This window comes from Narcine bancroftii, chromosome 3 (assembly GCF_036971445.1).
Source record: "Narcine bancroftii isolate sNarBan1 chromosome 3, sNarBan1.hap1, whole genome shotgun sequence".
Lineage (NCBI taxonomy): Eukaryota > Metazoa > Chordata > Chondrichthyes > Torpediniformes > Narcinidae > Narcine > Narcine bancroftii.
The window spans coordinates 366641285-366668963 of record NC_091471.1 but is presented as its reverse complement, the minus strand read 5'-3'; the positions used below and the strand labels follow the sequence as shown (position 1 = coordinate 366668963).

At 40.3% G+C, this 27679-nt stretch overlaps 2 protein-coding genes across 4 annotated transcripts in view; one reads left to right on the top strand and one right to left on the bottom strand.

Moving 5' to 3' along the window:
• Positions 1-4495: 4495 nt before the first annotated feature.
• Positions 4496-12286, top strand: LOC138756644 (fatty acid-binding protein 1, liver-like). The gene is made up of 4 exons (XM_069923035.1): positions 4496-4624; positions 7308-7480; positions 11567-11659; positions 12162-12286. The coding sequence occupies exons 1-4, from the start codon at positions 4558-4560 to the stop codon at positions 12210-12212; spliced, it is 384 nt and encodes a 127-aa protein (XP_069779136.1). The 5' UTR covers positions 4496-4557; the 3' UTR covers positions 12213-12286.
• Positions 12287-19484: 7198 nt separating this feature from the next.
• The window catches only part of c1qtnf1 (C1q and TNF related 1), a 54989-nt gene continuing 46794 nt past the window's right edge, over positions 19485-27679 (bottom strand). For all 3 annotated transcript variants that reach the window (XM_069930234.1, XM_069930236.1, XM_069930235.1), the window contains exon 3: positions 19485-24674. In XM_069930234.1, the coding sequence (XP_069786335.1) occupies positions 24124-24674 (551 nt within the window). In that variant the 3' untranslated portion in view covers positions 19485-24123. The remainder of the gene's footprint in view (positions 24675-27679) is intronic.

The window sequence follows — 27679 nt, the reverse complement described above, 5'->3', positions numbered from 1 at the left end:
AATGTAGAGTTTGTGTGAATGGAGTGGGATTAATGAAGTGTTAGTGTGAATGGAATGGGATTAATGTAGTTAGTGTGAATAGAGTGGGATTAATGAAGAGAGTGTGAATGGAGTGGGATTAATGAAGAGTTAGTGTGAATGGAGTGGGATTAATGAAGAGTTAGTGTGAATGGAGTGGGATTAATGTAGATAGTGTGAATGGAGTGGGATTAATGAAGAGTTAGTGTGAATGGAATGGGATTAATGTAGTTAGTGTGAATGGAATGGGATTAATGAAGAGTTAGTGTGAATGGAATGGGATTAATGTAGAGTTAGTGTGAATGGAGTGGGATTAATGAAGAGTTAGTGTGAATGGAATGGGATTAATGAAGAGTTAGTGTGAATGGAGTGGGATTAATGAAGAGTTAGTGTGAATGGAATGGGATTAATGTAGTTTGTGTGAATGGAATGGGATTAATGAAGAGTTAGTGTGAATGGAGTGGGATTAATGTAGTGTTAGTGTGAATGGAGTGGGATTAATGAAGAGTTAGTGTGAATGGAGTGGGATTAATGAAGAGTTAGTGTGAATGGAGTGGGATTAATGAAGAGTTAGTGTGAATGGAATGGTATTAATGAAGAGTTAGTGTGAATGGAATGGGATTAATGTAGTTAGTGTGAATAGAGTGGGATTAATGAAGAGTTAGTGTGAATGGAGTGGGATTAATGAAGAGTTAGTGTGAATGGAGTGGGATTAATGAAGAGTTAGTGTGAATGGAGTGGGATTAATGTAGAGTTAGTGTGAATGGAATGGGATTAATGTAGAGTTAGTGTGAATGGAGTGGGATTAATGAAGAGTTAGTGTGAATGGAATGGGATTAATGTAGTTAGTGTGAATAGAGTGGGATTAATGAAGAGTTAGTGCGAATGGAGTGGGATTAATGAAGAGTTAGTGTGAATGGAGTGGGATTAATGAAGAGTTAGTGTGAATGGAATGGTATTAATGAAGAGTTAGTGTGAATGGAATGGGATTAATGTAGTTAGTGTGAATGGAATGGTATTAATGTAGTTAGTGTGAATGGAATGGGATTAATGTAGTTAGTGTGAATGGAGTGGGATTAATGTGGAGTTAGTGTGAATAGAGTGGGATTAATGTAGAGTTAGTGTGAATGGAATGGGATTAATGAAGAGTTAGTGTGAATGGAGTGGGATTAATGAAGAGTTAGTGTGAATGGAGTGGGATTAATGAAGAATTAGTGTGAATGGAGTGGGATTAATGTAGAGTTAGTTGCTGCATTCTACAATCATGAGTGGCAGTGGGTAACTAAGCAGCTAATCGAGAGAGGTGCTCCACGAAAAACTCCATCCTCAATATTAGAAAGGGCCTAACGTGAGTGCTGACGAAGAGGCAAAAATAGTAGCAATCATGCATAACCAGACGTACTGAATCGGCTTCTACCCAATGTCCCCACCACCGCAACTGCAATTTCCTGGCCAATTCAATTTTCTCAATGTGATATCACGGCTATGAACTCAAATTTATTTTGGCAAAGATCCTTGTGTGTGTTTTTTTTTTGTTTGCTTGTAAGTTGCTGGAGTGCATGCCTGAGCTTTTATGGAAGGAAAAGGAGAGAGAGGAGCTGACACATCTGTCTGATGCAAAACAAATAATTGAGCTGTGCAGAATCTACAATATCTTGTAATTTATTCATGGAATTAAATTATTTTGCATGCTATGTAATGTGTTTGCAGTACGGAGGAGAAGGTTAGAGGTCTCCCTGCAAGACAGTCCTCTGATTAAAGTAGCAGCCCAAAAGATTAAAAAGACTAATCATTTTAGAAACTTCAAAGAAGGTTGCTGTGGGAAAAAAAACCACAAGACGTTGTATTGTGAGACACAGTGGTTTACTACCAGCAGGCTTTTAAGTAATTTGAATGCAACAGAATTTAAAATCTTTTAGTAGTAGTATGTAAGCAAGAGCCCCGTGCTCAACCTTATCTGCCATTTATAGCAGGTGGGTTTTGCTACCAAGCTATTGAATCCTATTAGGCCTTGAGAAGATGGAGGTGAATTGCTGAGCTGGATCTGATGCAGTGGCCAAGCATTTCCAGCGATTTTGACCAAACAATTTTATTTAAATGCCACTGCTGCAGAAGCAGTGGTAATGGCAGAGCCTCCTCTGGTGCAGACCCGGAGAGCAGAGACAAAGCATTACACTGTAAGGTCCTAATCCCCTATCCTACTACTGACAGCTCTGTACAGGCTTTAAACAGCCTGTTAAAGGAGCTGACAGTATTTTATTTAAAATCTTGTGACCACAGAATCTGGGCCCAAGATGGCGGTGCCTGTGTTTGGCAGCAGCCACGAGGGGTTGCAGACTCTAGGGAAGCAGCAGACTGGGGCAATGTACCAGCAATGGGGAGAACTCTACTGCTGAGAAGGAGAAGCAGAGGAGACGATCCACGGTGGCAGACCAGCAAGGGGCTCTGCGGCTGAAGAACACACAAGCGCAAAACTCGAAAGACTGTACAACAGGCTTTATTCCAGTAGAAGTCTGAACACCAGTTCATGCCTTGGCTGCTCCCTGTGTGACTGGCTCAGCAGAGGCCAGCTCAGGTCTATATTCGGGACGGCTGATTGACAGCTGGCCAGGTGGAGTCAGCCCCTTAGTGGTCTACCTTCAGGTACAGAGATCTCCCCCTGCAGCAGGCTGGTGGTCATATCACCACAAAGGGAGAGAGCTATTGGCAACTTGTGGATGAGGAACACACCCAGGCTGCCGGAGACTGGCTCATAAGAATCAGGTATCGGAACCAGGATACGACAGGGTGCTGAGGACAAGAAGGGCTCCCGAAGAGCCCTGGGCACTAAAGGCTTCCTCATTATGTCAGAGATTCAGATCTGGCCTCGAGTTACTGATGGTTTGAATGGAACTGAAGTCTTATGCGGCTGCAGAGGCTGCGGGAATGCTGGAGGCAAATCCACGGACATTCGGTGACTCTAAAGGACTTTCTTTTGCTTCCCTTTCTCTGACTATAAGGGTCATCAGGCAATGCTAATGGCAAATCTTTGTCTTCCTTATGGCAGACTTAAGGCAATTTTGTGAACTATAGCATTTCTGGTTTATTGCATGTCAATAAATAGTATCTGATCTGATCTGATCAATGATGAAAAAGCAGAATGCCAAGATGATTTATGGTTCAGAAGAATCTGCTGCCATTGTACTTTTAGGTGATAAAGATAATGATGTGGGGATGTGCTACATTGAACAGAACCATCAACCACCACATATGGCCTCTTTTGACCTCCAGCAAACAAAAAGGGTTGGGAAATCTCCTTCACAAATTTGACTGTCCTCGGAAATACATCTCCATTCTGTATATTCTCCATAATTGTGTGTCCTCTGTGATTTTACTCCATGGATGCTGTCTGACTCGCTGAGTTCTTCCAGCATTTTGCTCGTTTTTCTGCCTCAGATTTTTTTGTTTCCCTCTGGTTTGTTGCTCCACTCCTCAACCCTGAAGAGTTTTTGTCTTCTCTTCCATGAGAGCCTATTCAACTATCACCTTCCAGCCCATGCTCTGTCCCCTCTCCCCCCACCCCACCCCAAACTCCACCCTTGCCACAATTTTATTTGGCCTTCTGCCCTTTTCTTGCTACTGGTGAAGGGTTACAGCCCAATACTTTGACTGTCTTTTGCCTTCCTTGGATGCTACCTGACTCGTTGAAATCCTTCAGCATTTTGTATGTTGCTCAAGCCTTGTAAGAATTTTGTTCATTTCAATGAGGGCTCCTTATAAATTCAAGAGCATATCAGCTTAGTCTACTCAACCACTCCTCATAATGCAAATTGACCTTCTTTCGAACCAGGGTAGTAAATCTTAACTGTATTTTTAAAAAGTGCCAATTAAGCCCAGCCACAACCCCAATGGATTTCAAAAGAAATTCAAATTTCATTTTTTAACCATTTGGATTTCTTCTCCTTTCCAATGCCTTCCAATCATTATTGTAATGTTGAAGTAGCTTAATAATCTCTTTTACTCAACGAATAGACAGTGGGCCAAATCTATTCCTTTGTTCTGATTCAGTGAATAAAAAAATCCTATTTTTAGGAAAAGAAACAATGTGCCACTTTTAAATTAGGGCAATGTACAATGTCATGGAATAATTGGAAGGCTTTGAATGCTGTTGGACACATTGATTCCTTGGCCTAAGCTGTGACCACAAAGAGGAAGGATGGTGATCTCATGAAAGAACCGACCATCTTTAACTTGTTGAGATAAACACATGGAAATTCTGGCAGAGCTTTAAAATAAATTCCAATTCATTCAACAGTTCTGCACCACGTAGATGGCCCAAAGGGCCTGTTTCTAAGATATAGTGTTTTGTGGTTCTAGCAGTTGGAGTGCATAGTACAGAGAGAGTCAAAGTTGAAAAATAACAATTGCATAATGTTGGGGTTAAATATTAAACTTATCACTTACAACTATAAAGTTTCCCAACTTTTAGATAAGGGTAGGACTGTATTGCAAAATAGAAATCAATTCTATCTTATATTCACTGCAAACAGATCTTCCAAAATGGCCTTCTCTGGAAAATATGAGCTTGAGAGCAAAGAAAACTATGAGGTATTCATGAAAGCCATTGGTAAGTTGAATCCACAACTACTGAGCCAACAAGATTTCATAAAGCAAATCTGTGTTTCTTAACCAAAAGTGATTTGAGCTTCTAATTGATACCAAAATCATGAAAGGGGGATTATCAGTTGGATGTCGTTGTTTATAATTCATAACATAACCTGGTCATGATGGAGCATATAAGATATTTCAGATACTTCAACCAAAATAATAATATATCCATGCTATATTACTGAGAATAATTTTTTTCTTCGTAAATATCAAAGCTTGTAATTTGAGATTATGACCAATCTGAATTGTGTAAAAATCTATTTTAAAGCTGTTCTGATAAGTCAACTGCATGAATACTGTTTAGTTCAACCTTGTTTTAAATTGAACACAAAGTTGCCTTTAAAAATACTGATGAAACAACTGAAGACAAATTTTGTCTTATACATTCACTTCTTCTCCCATGAAGATAACAGATGAAAGAAAAATAAAGGGTTATGGGGAAAGAGAGTTTCCTCTTTTTCTTTTCATTTCTTTTTCTGTGTTAAGTAGAACACAACATTGTGGGCAGAAGGGTTTGTACTGTCCCTGCAATCTTCTATGTTCTAATTTTAAAGGATAAGTTTTTTTTAAATGAGGAAGAACTCTGCAAAGTGATATTAGATCAAGTGGTCAAAGAGCTATGATTTAAGGTGAGTCTTAAATAAGGTTTAGAAAGAGAATACCAGATGATAAGCCTTAGAAATGAAAGGTCCTGTTGTCATTGATGGAATGATTGGAGCAAGAGGTCAAAGCTGGAGAAAAATTATTTTCGAGGATTGTAGATCTGTAGGAGGTCATAGACCTGTTATATTGGAATCACGAGTTCAATGCTTTAAAGTATTTCACTTTGTTTATTTAGAGCAGCAATATATCACCACATCTAATGAAAAGGCCCTTTGGCCCATCTTGTCCATATTGACCAAGCAAGCCCCATTTCCCTGGGTTGGGCTCATATCCCTCTAAACCTTCTCTACCCATGACCCTGTCTAAATGACTACTGAATGTCACAATTGTTCCCACTTCTACCACTTCTTCCGGTAGGTTGTTCCATGCTCTCAACACTCTCTATTCACTGCCCCCCTAAACTCACATTCCACCTTAAGTAATCCCTGTGCCATAAGTGCTCTGTGATTGGTAAGAGATGGCTCAGGGTGATTTGTGAGTGGGAAGGGAAGGTTGAGAACCCAATTGTTACTGAAATATTTTGCTTGAGAAAAATTGTCATTGGCCCATTTCCTTTGGAGTTATGAATTAATGCACATAATTTTTTCTTTCAACTCACATGCCACCTTAAGCATCCCTTACTAATCACAGAGCACTGATGGTATTAAGGGTTTACTTAAGGCGGCATGTAAGTTTAGGGGAGCAGTTTGGAAACTACTGCTCTATAAGAAGAAGGTGCCCCTCAGGACCCTTTTAAGTCTTTCTCCTCTCATCTTAAAGCTATCCTCTCTAGTTTCATATTCCCCTACCCTGGGAAAAAGGTGATGACTCGAGATTTTATAAACCTCTTTACCTCCTACGCTCCAGGGAGAAAAATCCCAGAATATTCTATCTCTCCTTCAAATTAAGCCTACTGGTGACAATAACATGAATCTTTTCTGCTCCATTTTCAGCTTAATGATATCTTTCCTAGAGATTGGTGACTAAAACTGTGCATAAGAGGCCAAGAGCTGTCTCACCAATGTCTTATACAATTGTACCTAGATGTCTCTGCTCATGTACTCAATGCCTGACTGATGAAGGCAAGCATGCCTTCCTCACAACCCTGCCCTTCGTGGATCTGGATGTCCATGCCCCCAAACTCCTTTTTTCTATAAAATTTCCAAAGCTCTGCTAATTCACTGAACAAGTCCTTCCTTGGTTTATCCAACCAAAGTGAAACACCTCATATTTAACCAAATTACATTCTATCTGCCATTCATTGGTGCCCTTTACCAGTTTATCTTGATACTGTGTTAATCTTAAACAACCTGTGCACTATGCCACCAATTTTAATATTATCAGCAAACTTATCAATTATGCTAACTATATTGTCACTCAAGTTATTAATATAGATGACAAACAACCGCAGACCCGCAAGTAGACAACGACTAGAGCCCTGCCCTCATCAATCTTCTTGATCACCTCCTCAAAACAAATCAAATTCATGAGACAAGATTTCACACACACACATACAAAGCCATCCCTAATCAGTCCTTACCTTTTCAAATACAGGTAGATCCTATCTTTCACTATCCCCTTCTGTAACTTACCTATTACCAACGTTAAGTCACCTGTAGTTTCCTTGACTTGATTTTTTAAAAATAAAGACACAAAATTAGCCATGTTCCAGTCTCCCAGCATCTTACCCCCATGACTAACAGGTGATGAAATACCTCTGCCAGGGCCCGTCACATCCTGGGATACACTTTCCGCATTGTACCACCTCCAGCGCTTCCTCCTGTAGTGTGAATTCTCTTCAACATGTCATTATTTACTTCCCTGAATTCTGCAGCCTCCATGTCTTTCTCCATAGTAAAAAGTGATCAGTATCAGTGAGGCACATCATCTTGGCTTTGAGCAAGGCTCATTTTTGCCTTGACTAAGTATCACTGAATCTGATGATTCAGTTAAAAATGACAAAGTTTGGATTCAAATTCTCCTTTGTTTGTTTTCCTCAGAAACCTCAGATGAACTGATCCAAAAATTCAAGAACAGTAAAAGCATCACTGAGGTAGTTCAGGATGGAAATCACTTCAAATGCACCTTTACAAATGGCAACCATGTGATTTACAATGAATTTACCATCGGACAGGAAGCTGACTTTGAAACACTCATGGGGTATAAGATCAAGGTACGCTTAGCAGTATCACTGTTCAACCGAGGTTAAAAGTAATTGTTTAAAGTTATTACCGTTGCACAGTGCAAAGAACTCTTATGTGCAGAATGTGTTAAAAATGGTAAAATTATTCATAAAAAGCAATTTCACATTATACCAGCAAATCGTCCCCTGATGTTTTCATGGTCTCTCTATGCATCTTTTAACCATGTCTTACAGCCTTAGGATAAATACTAATCAAGTATTCTGCATGAAACATCAGTTGATTTGCATCTACCAATTTATGCTGTGATACAGCCTCAAGACAGTCCCTCTTTATATTATTTATTTTCCCTATTTTTCATTTGCTCCCCATCTCATCATAAAACACAAGAAAATTATGAATAAACACACAAAATTATGCTGTGAAGATGAGGGAGATGAGAGAAGACTAATGAGGAAGCCTGGTCTCTTCCATCTCAAGCACTGTTGTTTGGATTTTCAGTCACCTGAGGGGTTTTACTTGCAGTACATCAATACTGCAGATTTAATTTTAGGTCAACAGCCTAATAATATCTCCATTGTGGCAGAACTAAGAATTCCAGGCCCCCAAAGCTGTTCACTCCAATCAATCTTATCAGTAGATCAGAAAGACTGAGGTCTATAAACTGCAAGAGATGAACAAGTTTTGTGTGGTCAACTATAGTATTGAAGGGCTTCCGCAGAAATAATTGGAGTTTGTAAGCCAGAGATATGTCTTTCATTCAACCTTCTACAGTTCAGCCAGACACCTGACTAGTTCCAAAAAACAGCAATTATTTGAACTATCAAAATAAGTTTGAAGAATCCCAAGAGAATATAATGGTGATAATGAAATTACACACCCCATGATCTGCTAAATGGTTTAGATATTTCATAAATTTTCAATCAAATCAGCCTCAATAAACTGTTGGGAGCCCCAAGTCAGTCTCAACAGAGAGTTAGGGAATCAAAAGCGATCCCCTGAGTGAAGTGGAGATTCCTGATGAGAATGGAAACAATGAAGAATACCCTAAATAACCTGCCGCCAAACCAACTCTGGTACAGTAGGAGACAGCAAAGCTTCATTCCCTTCAGTGCCTTCTACACCCAATTTAATCTGAACAAGTAAAAATGACTGTGGACCTCCACGCCCCTTGATGATCGTCTACTGTCAGTATCTGAGGGTACAAGTAAAGCGTGAAGTCCGGACAGAGTACCCAGCCAAGTACTGAAAATGTGTTGACCAACTTGCCAATGTACTCATGGAGATCTTCAACATTTCAGTCCAGCAGGACTTGGTATTCACCTGTTTCGAAAAGTCATCAAAAGCACCTGTGCCCAAGCAGAGTGTGGTAACTTGCCTAAACACCACTCACATCCACAGTGAGGAAGTGCTTTGAGAGGCTGGTGTTGAAGCACATCAGCACTTGTCTGAGCATCAACAGGAGTTTGTTCCAATTTGCCTACCGCAGCAAAAAGCCTACACGGATGCCGTCTCACTGGCTCTACACAAACCCCTAGAACACCTGGACATCAAAAACTCAAACCGGGATGCTCTTTATCGACTACAGTTTGCCATTCAAAACCATCATCCCCTCAAATCTAATCAGCAAACTCCATGACCTGGCCCTCAATTCCGCCCAGTGCATTGGATTTCCTCAATCAGTGAGGATAGGTAAGGACATCTCCTTTCACAATCTCCATCTGTACCAGAGCACCACAGGGTCACGTTCTTAGCCCTCTGTCTACTTGCTTTACGCCTATGACTATTTGGCTCAGTACAACAACAAACACCAGTTACGAATGTGATGTTGACACCTCCATGGTGGGCTATATAAAAAGGGGCGAGACTAAAAACTTGGCTGAACGGTGTACTATCAACAACTTCACACTCAATGTCACCAAAACCAAGGAGCTAAGCAGAAAATTCAGTTAGATTTCAGATTAATTGTCAGAGTACATACATGATATCACATACAATCCTGAGATTCTTTTTCCTGCGGGTGAGACAGAATTACCACCTATTAGCAATGCAAAACAAAGCCTGATTCAACACATGCTTGTAAACAAATAAAGAAATGTAAACAAACTGATAGATAGGGAGAAAAATAATCAATAAAGTGCACAAATAAGAGTCCTTAAATGAGTCCCTGATTGAGTTTTGTTGTTAAGGAGTCTGATGGTGGAGGGTCAGCAGCTGTTCCTGAACCTGGTGATCCGAATCTTGCGGCACCTATATCCCTTTCTTGATGGCAGCAGCGTGTGCTGGGTGGTGTGGATCCTTGATGATTGCTGCTGCTCTCTGATGGCAGCATTCCACGTTATTCTCATTGGTGGGGAGAATTTTGCCAGTGATGTACTGGGCGGTGTCCACTACCTTTTGGAGGGCTTTACTTTACGCTCATGGATATTGGTGTTCCCATACCAGACTGTGATGCAGCGGGTCAGCACACTTACCACCACACAGTTGTAGAAATTTGCCAGGGTTTCTGATGTCATACCAAACCTCCACAAACTCCTGAGGAAGTTGGGGTGCTGATGAGCTTTCATCATGATGTCATTGTATGTTGAGTCCAGGTCAGATCCTCTTAGATAGTGGCTCCTAAAAACTTAAATCAGAGGCTCATTTAAAGATTCTTAATTTTCACACAGTCAATTTGTTTATATTTCTCTCTTTTGTGCATGTGCCTTTCCTTAAGTAGATTTTTGTACTACCGATAAGTAGAAATTCTGCCTGGCCCGCAAGAAAAAGGATCTCCGGGTTGTATGTGATGCCATGCGTGTACTTTGACAAAAATTTTGAACTTTGAACTACACCAAATAGATGACAACATGGCTCCCACTGAGAACTCATTCTGCTCTTATAAGTGGTGCTTGGACGAGTACCAAGAACAGATGGTTCACAAGGTTATCTTTATTCTAAATGCACAACATTATACAGATTCACATTATACTACACTTCAAAAGTCAATTTCATCAAAGTCAATAAAAACAAATTTGGGTCACATGGTCTCAATAATATTGCATCATCAGCATGGGTATTTTGACTGATTTCTGATCAATATCTCTAAATGACACCATTAGATATTGCATGAAAACTCAAAGACAGAGGGTACAGAGAACCATTCCAAGACATGTTATCTGAGTTCTGAGGGCAGACAACATTCATAGACTTGCAAACAAACTACATGTTCTTTGGGCAAATCCCTTTGTGGATGTGGATCATCACAAGATTTAATCGCAGTTCCCTCATTGCAATGTGTGTGCAGTAAGCGGCACCCCTGAACCATTAGAAACCCACCAGCCTGGTGCTCCTTCTGCCCGTTCTCGCCATGTCAAAAATGCCAAATTTTGCTCAAATTCCATAACCTCCAGAAGTGTGTCAAAAGCTTGAATGAGTTGGGTCTAGAAAGATCCCAAACCATGAATGTCATCATTTATAACCGTAAGTAAGGAAGTTCTGCTTTGTCCCGCTGCTGCATTGTATCATGTAAAACAGAATCTCCCAAATATTGCTGGCTGAATTTCAGGTCAAGAATTCTGGAAAGCATGTTGTGCTTGGTAAGGGGATGGCAGAGAAGCATGATCATTAGATTCATAATCTAGATATCCAGGGGACATCTGACCATGGTAGCTGAATTCAATTAAAATGTCTAATAATTATTGTAAAGAGCTATCCAATCCTATCAATGTACCGGGGAGAGGAAATCTGTGATCCTACAATGTTGGCTCCACTCTCATCCTCCCCTCCCTTTCTCTAGCTATCTATCCTATTTCGCTCCCCTCTTCAGTCCACCTATCATGCCCTTTTTCTCACCCCTCATCATCTCTTTATCCCACCCATCTTCCTCCTCTGCTCTCAGACCCAGAACATCATAAGGTCCTTTTTCCCTCACTGGTCCTACTCAACCTGCTGAGTTCCTCCAGCGGTTTGGTCTTTGCTTTAGATCCCTGCATCTGCTATCTCTTGTGTTCCCCGAAATCATAGCTGCTTCTCGGCTGCCCGAATATTAAGAAAGCCTAAAGTGATGTATCTATAAACTGAAATATCATATGGATATCTATTTGCGATAATTTAATTATAATAATATTCTGCTTTAGTCTGTAGCAAATTGGGACGGACCAAACAAGATCATTCTCCAATTAAATTCAGTGACACTGGTGACTGAACTGATCAAAGACAAACTCATTGATGTAAGTGCTTCTTTAACCTTCTCACAATAACTTGCATGGTTTTTGTTCCTGCGATACTGTAGATGAGTAGAAATTTCGACAGCTATGTAGGTTGTTGTATTTTCCTGTGTAGATGCGCTTGTTTCTGTATTATTTTTATTCATACATACATAAACCAGACTTTGAATACGTGTCTTAGAAGTTACGTCAGAATGTTCCTTTTTCTGAGGGAAGGAGGACAAAAATATTTTCAACCATTTTATTTACATTAATGATGTTGCTTTCAATAGAAAAGCCACGATAATCTCCTGGTCTCTGGCTTATAATGAATGCCAAAGTTCTGTTTCCAAAGGACTACATCAGACAGTAAATTGAAATTGTGTCTTGAATAATATCTTCATAAAGAAACTACCTGTTTATAGCATGTAGTTACCCTTCCGTGTAAGAAATGATATATTTTTGTATTAGTTATCCAAAAGATTTTCCATTTTGAAAAAAACAGTACTCTTTGTTGTTCTTTCAGACATTCACAGTTGGAGATATCATGTACAAGAGAATCAGTAAAAGAATATAAAGAAGCTTGCCTTGAACTAAACATGGTTGTCTGATCTGAGATATTTCAAATAAAATACAAATGTTTTGGAACAAGGTCATTTCATGTTGTCATTTGTGGAAATTAGGAAGATGTTGACTTAGCTGCATTAATAACTTGCATCCTGACTATAGCAATTTAAACCTGCATCTGGATGTAAATGAACTCGTAATTATCAGCTTTTATCTCTGGTTGTGGAGGGGAAATAAAAGTAGAGCTGGACAAGAAATGAAAGAAAGAGTGAGGCAGAGAAGAAAGATGGAGAGAAAAGGAAGAGTGCAGTAGATGTGATGAAAAAAGAACATAAGAAATGGTTCAGGGGAGGCCTTTCGACCTATTGAGTCTGCACCATCATTCTATAAGATCACGACTGATCTGGCCAAGGACTTGGCTCCACTTACCTGTTACCGTGCTGCATGTCTCAATTTAAAAATGTATAACAACATCTCAGGGTAGTGGTCTGGAATGCTTGTGAGGGGAACAGTGGTGAGGGTCTGGGGCCTCTCTGGCATAATGGGGAGAATTCTGCATCAGGTTCTGGAGGCACTAGGCCTGAAAGTACGAAGCCATGGGCAGTGGTTTCTTGCGCCTCTGTGCAACTCACTGTGCAAATCTCAACAAGGCAGCCAATATATAATCAATGATCACCCAATTGAATCAAGTAAGGAACCTTTTTCTAAATTATCCTCTCTATAATTAAAAACTTTAGAAATGGCATGACTTATGAACTGAGTCTTTAATGGTGTGGTCAGATCTTTTCCGTGCAGCTTTTCTGCCCCTGAGAAACCAACTTCACTGAAAAAAGAGTCCTGACCTGAGACATCCACTGACCATTTCTCTCCTTGGAAGCTCCTTGAACTGCAAAGTCCCTCCGGCTTCTCATCATTTGTTCAAGATTGCAGGATCCACAGATCCTGTGGGTCTCAACTTTACTTATATTGATCATTGTTCCCTCAGAAAGAGTTGTCCATTAATTCCTTTTATTTTTAAGAGTTTGCAAAAGGTATTTTGGCTTCCAACGTCATCCGCATGGGTCTCTCAATTCTTATTCCACTTTCTGTAAAATGTTTAAAGATAGTAGTTAAAAAACGAACCATTTTTTCTTCCTGCTTTGCTGTCTGTCAGAATCCTTCAGTCTGATTGGCTCCTTAGCTGGCTTGATGACCTTGGTGTTATGTGATGCCACAATTCTCCACTGCTGGTGTGTGATTGCATTTAATCCCAGGAAAAGGGAAATGTGCAGCTCCGTTTGCCGGAACATTTCAGGCAAGTTTATTTGAGTTCTGCAATCATTCACTTGACTTCACACCAAACGACTTATACCTCCAATTGCACAAAAATTACAAATGTCCTCCTTTCAAAAGTAATCTCAAAAGTCCAGAACTTCTACAGAATTTGCCTGACAAACAACTGGGAAAGGAATGAAGCCACTAAAAATATTTCAATAAGATTTTTATCTGGAATCAAGTAAGGAACATTATATTCCTGGAAAAAAACATATGCTTGAAATCTGAAATAAAACAGAAAAATGCAGAGGATATTGAACAAATCAGGTAACACTTGTGGAAAGAAGCACAAAGATACCTTTCATAAATTACATCATGAAATTTATTGGCCCGGAATGTTAACTCATTATTTCACTTTTCTCAGACTCTGTCTAAACTGCAGAGAATTTCCAGCATTTCCATTTCAAAGTCAGAAATAATTGTCTAATGCTTCCTGAATTATCCTTAAATCACAATCTTCATGGTTTAGAAAATTTAATTTATTTAAATAAAACTATAACCTTTAACATTTTGATTTTTGTCTTAGCCAACTATTGGCAGTAGCAGTTCTATCACTTCTATAAATAATCATTTCTTCCTCACCGGTCTTAGAGATATGGGACATTTTTCTGAAATATTAACTCTCCCCTTGGATACTACTGTGTGCATTTAAACAAGTAAGATTGATCTGAAGGGCTCTGTTTAACAAGCTTGGTTAAACAATAAGAGCAACAGCTCTCTGAAGGGACTCTCTTTTGCTTCTCCTTGCCTTAATACTTGTCTGGACTAGCAGCCTTTAGAAAGCAAACGAGGAACAAGGTGTTTGTGTATCTTGTGTGCATAGCAAATCAATGGAATCTCGTTTCCGTGTGTATTTAGCTATTCAAGACCTGGAACCTTGAATAGTTAAATGCATTCAGAAAAACTCAAATGTTAAAGTAAAAGATATCAATAATTTAAAAGATAAAAAGAGTAATGGATGCTGTGAATAGATTAACATCTTGATTAAAATAAAAAGGGAACAATCTATTATAATGAAATAAGATACTGTTTAGCCATGTTCAGAATATAATCAAAATATCCATTTTTGAACATCAAATAGTCAAATGCTGTGTTTGAGAAGCGACAATGGCTTTAATAGATTTTTGAAAATGGACATCTAATTTCCATAATTCAACAGGCATTTAAATTAAAATACAGTGAATATTACTGAAACCCAGAGCTAATTAATTCAATTTCTGCAGTGTTTAATTTTTTACATTATTCAAAAATCAATTTTTGTTCCTATATTTCCAGTTACATGCATGAGCCATATGTTCTAATTAGAAATTAATGCAGTACCTTCTTTGGCTTGGCTTCGCGGACGAAGACTTATTGAGGGGGTAAAAGTCCACGTCAGCTGCAGGCTCGTTTGTGGCTGACAAGTCCGATGCGGGACAGGCAGAAACGGTTGCAGCGGCTGCAGGGGAAAATTGGTTGGTTGGGGTTGGGTGTTGGGTTTTTCCTCCTTTGCCTTTTGTCAGTGAGGTGGGCTCTGCGGTCTTCTTCAAAGGAGGTTGCTGCCCGCCAAACTGTGAGGCGCCAAGATGCACGGTTTGAGGCAATATCAGCCCACTGGCGGTGGTCAGTGGGGCAGGCACCAAGAGATTTCTTTAGGCAGTCCTTGTACCTTTTCTTTGGTGCACCTCTGTCACGGTGGCCAGTGGAGAGCTCGCCATATAACACGATCTTGGGAAGGCGATGTCCTCCATTCTGGAGGCGTGACCCACCCAGCGCAGCTGGATCTTCAGCAGCGTGGACTCGATGCTGTCGACCTCTGCCATCTCGAGTACTTCGACGTTAGGGATGAAAGCGCTCCAATGGATGTTGAGGATGGAGCGGAGACAACGCTGGTGGAAGCGTTCTAGGAGCCGTAGGTGATGCCGGTAGAGGACCCATGATTCGGAACCGAACAGGAGTGTGGGTATGACAACGGCTCTGTATACGCTTATCTTTGTGAGGTTTTTCAGTTGGTTCTTTTTCCAGACTCTTTTGTGTAGTCTTCCAAAGGCGCTATTTGCCTTGGCGAGTCTGTTGTCTATCTCATTGTCGATCCTTGCATCTGATGAAATGGTGCAGCCGAGATAGGTAAACTGGTTGACCGTTTTGAGTTTTGTGTGCCCGATGGAGATGTGGTGGGGAGCTGGCTGATGGAGGACCTCAGTTTTCTTCAGGCTGACTTCCAGGCCAAACATTTTGGCAGTTTCCGCAAAGCAGGACGTCAAGCACTGAAGAGCTAATAACCACTGAAAATCCTCACAAAGATTAGCGTATACAGAGCCGTTGTCATACCCACACTCCTGTTCGACTCCGAATCATGGGTCCTCTACCGGCATCACCTACGGCTCCTAGAACGCTTCCACCAGCGTGTCTCCACTCCGTCCTCAACATTCATTGGAGCGACTTCATCACCAACATCGAAGTACTCGAGATGGCAGAGGCCGACAGCATCGAATCCACGCTGCTGAAGATCAAACTGTGCTGGGTAGGTCACGTCTCCAGAATGGAGGACTATCGCCTTCCCAAGATCGTGTTCTATGGCGAGCTCTCCACTGGCCACCGAGACAGAAGTGCACCAAAGAAGAGGTACAAGGACTGCTTAAAGAAATCTCTTGGTGCCTGCCACATTGACCACCGCCAGTGGGCTGATATCGCCTCAAACCGTGCATCTTGGCGTCTCACAGTTCGGCGGGCAGCAACCTCCTTGAAAGAAGACCGCAGAGCCCACCTCACTGACAAAAGACAAAGGAGGAAAAACCCAACACCAACCCCAACCCACCAATTTTCCCTTGCAACCGCTACAACCGTGTCTGCCTGTCCCGCATTGGACTTGTCAGCCACAAACGAGCCTGCAGCTGACGTGGACATTACCCCTCCATAAATCTTCATCCGCGAAGCCAAGCCAAAGAAAGAAGAAGAAGAATAGCCTGAATATGCCTGGTATTGTCTGATCTCGGAAGCTAAGCAGGTGCAGGCCTGGTCAGTACTGGGAAGGGAGTCTGCCTAGGTAGGAACCCCAGGTGCTGTAGTTTTCTGTGAAGGGTGCTGGACAAAGTGGTGATTCTGTCTGCCTTACAGTAGACATAAGTTATAGAATTTCATGTATGTTACATTCTAAATGTAGTATTTTGTAAAATAATGGAACCTTTACTTTGTTACCTTTAAAGTGACTATACATTAATGATTGGCCTCTTTATATCCTGTATTTCATGCTTTCTGTCATAAATTCTTTCTCTTTGGCTTGGCTTCGCGGACGAAGATTTATGGAGGGGGTAAAAAGTCCACGTCAGCTGCAGGCTCATTTGTGGCTGACAAGTCCGAAGTGGGACAGGCAGACACGGTTGCAGCATGGATTATTTGATACACAGGTGGATATTCAAGTTTTGAGTCATATCAACTCAAATCATTCTACTTAGAAAGAAAATTATATAAACTGAAACAAAACTTCATTAAATTTCTTCTCTTTTTTTAAAAATCTCCTTGATGATTAGAAGAGACTGTTCTAATCAGGTAGGAAACGTTCCCCTGCTGTTTAAAAGCTGCTCCATGAAATAAGAGCAGCAGTGAGTCGAGAAAGCACCTTCAACAATGTTGGATGCCACGTGAACCATTTATAATGAAATGTTCCTTTCTCCTACATTGCAAATATGAACTCAGCTGTGATGGCTCTTCAGAGTATCAGCTGAGGCCATTTAGATGGGAGAATTGCAGGTTATGACTATTGAAAGAAACCTCCTTCAGCTAAAAACACAATGCTGGAGAAACTCAGCAGGTCAAACAGTGCACTTTACATTAAAAAAAAAGATTCTCCTGCAGCTATTAGATTAGGATCTCAGTGAGTGAACTGTGTTCTTTTTAATTTGAATCTCTTAAGGTTGTCTAGCCCATGAATGCATTTGGCCTCCTTTATAATGGCACAACATAGAGCATGAACGAAGAATCCTCTCTGCGCTCCAATTCACGTTAACTGAAAAAGCTTAAAATATACATAAAACACAAATAGTAGGCATAAATTAGAAAGCTAAATGTGATCTAGATATAGAATATTATTGATGTTTTTTGATTAATACTTGAAATTAAAGAATCCTTATTGGATGTTGAATTCCCTGAATGCAATGTATGGCTTTTTTTTAACTGTAGAAAGTCACATTTTAAATAACAATTTTTTGAAATAAGATTAAAATCATATTCAACTGACAAGACATCAAGTTAAATCATGATCTATTTTGATTATAAGTAATGGCCCAATTTAAATGCCAAAATAATCTCAAACTCCCTTGTGAGTTGTGGTATAATATGAGCTTTTGACAAATAGCTCCAACCATTAAAAGTACAAATGAATATTCTAAGCCCAGTATTAATTAAGTTGTGGAACAAGAAGACTTCAATGTAGAATATGATGTGTTGGTAATATAAACCATATTATGACATAGGAATTCATTTTAACTTTTCCCATAATAGGCTTCCAATGTTCCCCAACCAAATTTTCCCCAAGAAGACTTTTAAAATAAACATGAAATATTTTCTGCTACAAATTCTGATCAACTTGATACTGAATAAATTGTCAAGGCTTCTAACATGTCAGGAAGGAGCTGCCTTTCTCGTTGCTTTCAGCTAATGATATTGAAAATAATATTGCCATGTACAATTCGTGGTATCAAAATGTGATTGCATGTGATCCCTCCGCAAACATGAACCTGATCTCCTTGACTTATCCTGCAAGCGAAATTATTTGTTCTGCTTGTAACCAAATTATTTTATTCATAGAACCAAGATCTTCAGAATCTATAAAGCCCATGAGAATAGAATGATGCCATGAGAGATTTGCATATAATGCTGATGTAATGTGTTTACAGGGCAAAACTCGCAAGAGCATTATATAATGATGTTGAATAAATAAATGAAACAATTCAGTGCTAATGAAAACATGGAATGTCAGCAGAAACTTATTATTCTGGGGAGACTGGAAAATTGGAGAAGTCAATACAATGATGGATTCAAGTAATAGTTAACTGGGTTGTTGTGATATTGAGGAGATCATCGAAAATTGACTAAGATCCTTCTGGAACTGATTGGGAGCCGTGGTCTAATGATGCAGCAGATAGTGGAATTAAGTGATATTGTAGAAGCTGAGCAGAGGCTAGCACTCTTCCTGTGGTAAAAATGAATAGGGGTGCAAGCGCTTGTCGAAGATTCCTGCAACAGAAAATGATCAGTTTCCAATAAGGGCATAAATGATCTTCATTTTCACAAATAAAAAATCCTTTAAGACACTGATAACTCTGAACAATGAAGATTTTGCTTCCAGAACATTGTTGTGGATTTCAGGCTGCTGATCACATAAATAAACTTTTACTATCATGTACTGTTCTTTTTAATATATAACCTATTTTTGTGATTTCCTGTCATATTTTAAGTCTGCTTCAAGTGAACAAAACCACAAAGTCGTTGAAAATTCATTTTCCGCATTCGCACCTGGATTTCTTCCCTGCGGATTTTGGTGCAGTCAGCGACGAACATGGTGAAAGGTTTCACCGGGACATTGTGAACATGGAAAGGCAATATCAGGGGAACTGGAATCCATCAAGGCTGGCCGACTATTGTTGGACACTGACATGAGAGGCATCAGATGCTGAGTACAAACAAAAATCAGCATCTATTGAACTAACAGAATGTGTAGCATCATTATGTGATTAAACATGTTAAATTCAATAAAAGTTAATTTAATGTTTCTCCAACTTCCTACGTGATACAACAAATCTGAAATTATCTTTGTGTTCAGCTTGAAGTTGTCTATCATAATCCTCAATTATTTTTCAAGAAGCAAACCTTTTGAATAAAATTGTTGTCCGATGTAATTTCCTTCTTTTAAATACTCTGCATTAGCTTTGATGTTTATTTTTATTTAAATGTCTACATTAAAGATGGCAACAAGATCCCGAATGCAGAGCATGGTTACAGTTTATATTTTACTGAAAATATATCATGAACAAAGCAATATACAAATACAATTGCATTATTTTTGTTTTCTATAAACTGCATGTTTTGAAGTGGGTATCAAGGTTATTTCAAATCAATTGAAACCATTCATCATTAGACTCTGTTCTACCTGGCGATCTAATTCATGTCCACGCAGGCCGTAAAGCAGCCATTTCCAACCTTTTCTTTTGGCTATGAACTCCTGAGGACTCTGCTCAAGGTTTATCAGCCCCTTCCCTGTAAAGCAGTCAAGTTTAGTTGGTTTCTTCCAAACTTCTCTCTACACTTTGATTTCCCCCCTTATTTAGGATTTCAGTCTGTCTCCCCCCCCCACCCCCACCCACCCCACCACCTTTAAATGGGCTGTGGTCCCCAGGAGAGCCTTATGGCCTCCATTTGAGAATGGGTTCTGTACAGGAACTGAGAATTAGGATTCAATGGGATACTATATTTCTATAAATATAATTGTCTATTATTTCACAAATTATGATCAATAACTTTAGCTCATCCAAATACTGCTTCTGTATAATTGCTGTAATAAAAGTTCCTCTCGTCAATAAGTTTGACCAGAAGTCAAAAGGAGCAGCAAGACCCCCTGCCCAATCTTCAGTTGCTCACGCGATTTCTAAAACTGCAAACTTTTTTTTAAATATTGAAAATGCTGAAAACACTCAGTAAGTCAGTCAGCATCTGTGGAGTGAGAAAAACAGAGTTAAAGTTTTGGGTTCAAATTGTTCTCTTTCTTTAATAAACATGGATTCTCCTTTACTGTGGTGGATAAAGCCTGCGTTTGTGTCTCCTCAATAGTCTGCCCTTAACCCAGATCCTCTCTGGCAGAACAAGGACAGAGATTCTCTGGTCCTCATTTTCCACCCCACCAGGCTTCATCCCCATCAAATTACCCTCTGACACTTCCGCCAACTCCTATGCGATCCCACTACCAGCAATATCTTCCCCTTTCTGCCACAACCCCTTTTTGCGGGGATAATTCTCTCCAAGACACCATCATCTACTCCTCCCACCCCCATCCACACTTTTAGACAAGTGCAAAACTTGTCCCAACACCTCCTCCCAAAACTTGTCCCAACACCTCCTCCCTTCACCTCTATCCAGGGCCCCAAAACAGCCCTTCTTCACATGAGCATCATCCAACCTAATCTACTGCATTTGGTGGACCTGGTGAGGCTTCATCTACATTGGTGAGACCAAACGCAGATGGGTCGAACACCTTATGGGTCGAGAGCTTCCTGTAACCAGCCATTCTAATTCCCTCAACCATTCCTACATGGTTCTCTCTGTCTCTCTCTGTCCCCCCCCCACTCTCTCTCTCTCATATTTTCCCCATCTCCCTCATTCTATCCTATATCACTTCTAGGGCCCTTCCCTCCCTCAGCTTCTTTTACCCCTTTATATATAACATAACATAACAATTACAGCACGGAAACAGGCCCTTCTAGTCCGCACCGAACCAAACACCCCTTTCTAGTCCCACCTCCCTGCACAATGCCCATAACCCTCCATCTTCTTCTCATCCATATACACTTATTATATCTTAATCTTTATAAAGGGTTCAGACCCAAAACATTGACTAACAATTTCTACCCATGGATGCTGTCTGACCTGCTGAGTTCTTCCAACAATTCTTTGTCTACTAAAGTTTTGGGTGAAGGCCTGTTGTCAAAACAAGGAAAATGAGAAATTAAGTCACAGAGTGTAGAGTGAAGAGATGAATGGAACAAAGGAATTTCTCTAATCGAGTAAGGGCAGTGGGACTTGTTTCTCTGCTCTTTTTTCCCCTTTCCCCGTTCAGACAAAGGATCTTCAACACGAAATGTTAACTCCATGTCCCTTTCCGCAGATGCCACCTGACCTGTTGAGTGTTTGCAATCAAGTTCTGTTTTTAATTCCAAAACTACAATCAGCCTCATTAACAAGAAGTAAGCAATGTAAGAAATCAGGAGCTGCAGAAATGATTTAAGTAGCCAGCTGTTATGGATGTTGGTGGATGATGGGAGCAGATGTCTTTGGTGCATCACAATACCCAAAAGGAATTGAGTAGCATGGAGAAAGCAGGAGATGGCAGTCTGCCCAAGGAAATGAGAAAGTAGGAGAAGACCCCTTTGGGTTGATTTAGCTGTAAAACAAAATTGCACAAAATAACCACCAAAATGAATTCTGTAAAGTGGACGACAAACCATAATAAGAAATAGGCGGCAGGGTTGGCAATTACAGATGTAACAACTTGGGTTAAAATCTGACACTGTCTGTAAGGAGTTTGTATGTTCTCCCCGCGTCTCCATGCATTTCCTCCAGTTTCCTCCCGCCATTCAAAACGTACAAATGGTTGTGGATTAATTAGGGATATTTGGGCAGCATGAACACGTGGAACACGTTGTATATCTAAATTTAAATTTTTTATTTAAATACGCTGAGATGTAATAAGGAACTTTTGGTTTGTTGAACATTTTTAAAATTGTAGATGCTAGAAATCTGAAATAAAAACAGAACAGGCTGGAAATACTCTGCAGATCGGAATGATCACCTTGTGGATGATCTGCGGAGTTTTTACAGCAATTATATTTTAATTCACATCACTTTTTGTGAACTCCGCCAAGGAACTAAGCTCCCTGCTCTCTCACTCAATCAGTGGGCCATGTTTCCTTTAAATTTCACCACTTTGTTCCCATTTTTGTCGTCTAAAATCATCTTTAAAACGTTGACCATATGTTTCAGGGTTTTGCTGTTCTTACTTGGGGATCTGTAAGTTACATGGTCACAACATTAAATTTGTAAAAGTTTGTGAAATTGCAACAAATGCTGAATGTACTCTAAAGAGAAGCTGACAGAGAAGAAAAATAAACAAATTGCTGGAGGAACTCAGCGGGTCAAGAAGCAGGCATGAAAACTCTGCCTCAGGACTCCTGAAGCAGGGAACAAGGTTTTGACCCAAAATATTGACTATCCATTTCCTTCCGTGGATGCCGACTGATGCATTGAGTTGCTCCAGCAGTTTGAATTTAGGTAAAGATTCCAGCATTTGCAATCTTTTGTATCTAAAGAAAGCAATTTATTATAGATAAACAAAAAGCAATCTGCTGGAAGGACTTGATGGATCACGCAAAAGGAATGGTCAACATTGGACCCCACAGTTAGCATTGCCGTTAGTATATGCCCCGCGACCTGGGGGTTCGAATCCCGTGCTGTCTGTAAGAAGTTTGTACACTCTCTATGTGTCTGCATGTGTTTCCTCCAGGTGCTCTGGTTTCCTCCCACCCTTCAAAACAAATGAGGGTTGTAAGTTAATTGGGTTATTGGGCTTGTGGCCTAGAACTGTGCTGTACGTCTAAATTTAAATTTGGCATTTTAGATCGGAACCCTTCATCAAGTCTGGGCATAGTTGGTTGAGTGTAGGTTATTGATGGAGAACCATTGGGAGAAGAGGTGCATGTACATTCTGGAGGTCCTGGCTGGGGCTGAACTGGGAACCATGGAAACAGACAATGTGGTGGCAAAGACAAGTGCTGAGGAAGAATGTACAGCTGTCGTGGCGAGTGTTGGTCAGAATGTGATTGAAAGCAGAGAAACCCCAAAGGGGGAGCAAAGAGAGATGGACTAACAGAAGTCCAAAAGAGATGGGAACTTTAAAAGGTAGATGCTTTGAAGAGGCTGCTCAATGATTGCATCTGCTGGAATCTGGAGCAAAAGGCAGCCAGCAGGAGGAATTCCACTGATTGAGTAGTGTCAGTCAAGTAGCATCAGCCCTGATGAAGGGTTCTGATCCAAAATGTTCACCAATCTTTTTCTCCTACTGATGCTGTTTGATCAACTGAGTTCCTCCAGAAGATTGTATTTTGCTACAAATTCCAACATCTGCTCTTTGTTGTGACTCTTAGTTATAGATAAACTGAATGTGTCTTAGACAGATCCCAATCGGTTATGCTAACTTGGTGTTCTACTCTCCCCACAAAGTGAAGTTCCATTTACTTCAGCAGAACTGAATTTTGTAGCCTCAGTAGAATGCGATGTTGCTTGTCTGCTAACCATTTCCAGGGAGCTAAGTTTTTTTTTCCTTCCAAATAACCACAGAGACTTGTCTATAATTTTGGATCTCTCATTTCAAAAGCCATTTTAAAAAATTTTATGCAATACATTTCTGAACTATAACTTTGAAATCTCTAGACATGTTTCACACCTTGACAACACAGTAATAATTGTAGAAACTCATGCTATAAATGCAGATTGATTGAGTGAATGTCGAGGAGAAAACACAAATTAATCTTAAAATATCTAATATCAGATAAAGGAAAGAGAGAGTTTGTTCCTTATGATAAATTGAAGGCATGAAACTTCACAATCACCTCCACATGGGACAGCCAAACCAGACATTTCTTGTAATACCAAGGGAAAATACAGCAGAGAAAATAAAACGTGATAATGTCTGTGCTTTGGAAAGGGCAGCTGAATACTACCAAAACATGAGATTAAAAAGTATTTACAAAGTACCCTCGAAGAATTTAAGCACTGCAAATCATGAAAAAAGATTAAAAAATAACTTTTGAACCAGTAGTTTATTTTTAATGGGCTTCCTGATATCATCCTCAGTTCTTTCGTTAGTTCTCACTGCTTGGTTTTATCAAGAAACCATTAAAAGTGATATAGGTATCAAACCCATCACTGAAAATGGCATTCTCTCGCTCTCCTTTGAACAAGCGAATCCAGACTTCGTCATTCTGCTTTACATCCATCATAATACTTTGACTTTGCATTATGCTGCGGTCACTGGGTTGGGCATAAAGGATAACAACCTCCTCGTCATTTTTCATGATGTGCATGTAGGTTTCTTTCTGATTCCAGGTGTGCACATTAAGGCTGAAGTGGTAAATGCCTGGGATAATACAGTAAAACTTCCCTGTGAACATGTTAAATTGATCATACAGATTGACATACACAGTATCAAACACCAATACTTGATAGTAATTATTACTATGTAGTTCCTTCTTTCGGCCCACTGAGAAAGCGGCATAGTACAATTTGCAGGGATCTCCAAACTGCCCTGCATTTCCCTTTGAACCTTTCAAACCTGCCGGCCCCATGGAGCCAGGAAGCCCAATACTTCCTTGCTTGCCATAAAAACCTCGTGGCCCTTTTTCACCCTTCTCACCTAAAAGAGAAAGAAGTAACATTATTAACTGGTTACTTGTTGTACCTCGATGATATCTAGCCAACAGAATTCATGTTTGTAAGTCTAACTGCTGTTTGAATCAAAAATATTGTTTCAATCCAGTCCCTCCTTTTGCCTTATCTAACCAGTGTCACTTTTCCCACAAACCTTAGATGGTTTTTTAATAGAAAGAATGATAACTTACCTTTAAAAAATACCCCTGTGCTTTTAAAGCAAAACTTTGTATCAGTCAATAATCTACCTCTTTTTTTCAACCCTGAGACAGACCACAGAGTTTTGTCTCCTGAACACTTTTGGGTATTTTATGGAATTTGGGCTGCTACCACATACCGTTTTTTATATATAACTTATTTTTGTGATTTCCTGTCATATTTTAAGACTCTCTATGTCTCATCCATTGCCCTTCTCCATGTGTCTCTCCCCTTACGTCCCTTTGCCCCTGTAGTGTGAATAAAATCTCTCATGACTGGAGGAAAAACATATGCTTTTATAACTGAGGGTAGGGTCTTACAGTAGTCTTCAGAGGGGCTCAGGCGGGAAACCAGGATTATGTATGAGTAAATGGGGGTGGAGCCAGCCATCAGTGTAACAACACACCACCAGTGAACCTCAGTTCACTGCATTCACCCCTTCCTGCAGAATTTAGGGTCTGTGGATGAAGACAGAGAACACAGGAGAGGTCCCTTAAAATCAGCACTGAGGCACTTGAAGGGCCTGGATGACTTGATCAGGTACGCCTTTACAGTGTGGTAGAAGTACTGAGGGATGCACTGAGGATTGGCTCAGCCAACACAAGGGTGCTGTGGAGAAGGACCAGAGTCTAGAGTCCTCCCATTACCAGGATTGAGGGGCTCAGACTGAGGAGAAGCCCCTCAACCAACAGAGGGTGGAGTAATGACAACGTGACATTGTGGTATTGAGAGAACAAATGTAACAATGTACATTGATGGGAATGTATGGATATGAAATTAAGTTTGGGAAAAGACAAAGAGTCTTCCTTTGTCTATTTTTGGTTTTAAAAATCCTGCTCATGCTGAGACGTGGACCAGCTCACAAAATGGTTGACAAACACGGTGACCATATGGACCTGGGGGTGACACCAGCTGTTGTCCCAGGTGACCTCCACACGGTGGGAAGATGGGGAACTCTGGCGGGAACGCCGGCCAATCCCAGACTGGAGCTCTGATGACACAGAGCCCTGACATCAGCACCTGGGCCCTATATAAGCGCGATGGCCAGAATGATAAACCAGTTTCATTGTCCAAGGCTTTGGACTGTGTGTCATTCTTCTCCACGTTCACGTAGCGCGAATGCTACACTCACACAAAATTGCTGGAGAACTCAGCTAGCTCGTGTTCTTAATGTAACAAAGATAATGGTACATAACCAATATTTCGTGCCTGAGCCCTTCATCAAGGAGAACAAAAATAAAATGGAGGGGGAAGAGGCAGGGGTAGAAGCACAGGCAAGAGGTCATAGTTGGATATAGGAGGGAGGGCAATAGAGAGAAAAGCTGTTGATGGGGGAGGGGATAATTCTCTGAATGGAGAGGAAAGGAATTGGAAAGATGGAGGAAAGGAGACAGAGGGAGGGGGAAAGGAAGAACAGGAGAGAAGCCCAATGGAAACCAAAGAAGTCAATCGTTTGGCTTGAACATTACTATGACCCCAAGAACAGAAGGTTTGCCCACGCTTCATTGTTATTAGTGCCCTATCGATTTAAATAAAAGATTACAAGAACATTCTCAGGCTTATGAGTTTGTTACCATTTTGCTTTCTGGATTTGATCAAGAGTTGACAATTGTGTCTCTCTCTGGAGAGACAGTCCAAATACTTTGATAGTCCAGCAAGCAGTCATGTTTCTAAATTTGGGTACCAGCTTTCAGCCTGTATTTTTATTGGCATTGAGGCTGAGTGAGTGATGTCATGGGAAAAACAGCACAAAAACATGTTTAGTAGGAAAGTGAGTTTTGAATTCATTTCTCACTTTTCAAATCACTTTGTAGCTAGTGTATAACTTTGAACAGCAAAAACTTCTAGATGTTGAAAACCTGAGGAAAGGCTTTTAATGAAAGGTCATCAAACTGATCTTGAGCTCTCTCTCTCCAGAGTTGTTGCTTTATCTGCTGAGTATCAATGCTTTTGGACGGCAGTCAATTAAATCAAAGGCACTCACGTGGCCAGTTAATTTTCAATTTAATATTTGTAGCTATATTGAGATACAATGCCTTAATATTTTATTTTTTTGCAAAGGAACACTATTACCATCTCATTCAGAGTACAACAAGGAATTCATCTGTAATACCCGCATAAGTCATGTGCCGTAACATATTCTGGTTTAAACCTACCAACCTGAAAAGCACAGCACAATTTTAACTGACTCCACCATCAGGGAGTTTCCAATGTACTTAAGAAAACAAATCAGTTTCTGTCAGTTTTCTTGAAAAACCATATTGACCTGCCCTTTCAACCAGTCAAGCTGGATGAAGCCCAGCTTTCGATAATCTGATCAATTTCATTGTCACAAGGACCTGATTTCTAATGTTTCAAGTTGACGTCTGGTTCCCTTGTACAGTTAGAACTGAAAAGGAGAAATGATGGGCAGCATTTCTGGCCTTGCAATGAAACCAGGGGTTTCCTGAAAAGAAGCCCCCACTCCCCATCTCCCACAGATAGGTCCACTCTCTCCCCAGACATTACCATGATAAGGTAAAGTAACTGTCATACCTTAGAAGCCAATACGCTACAATTACAAGACTGCATCGGTACTGATTGTTGCAAGATCTTCAAACTGACAGAAGCCCTGAAACTGAAGTTTTATCTACACCACCCTGTCACCACTACTGATCGCAGCCCCAAATCTGGAATCCCGATAACTGATGGGGACTCTCCCCATGTTATTTGCATATACTCTCACCAGTCAGTCCTTCTGCCAACCTTGCTCACTGTCAGTCTGTGTATCTCAGAATTTCAGTTAAATTAGGC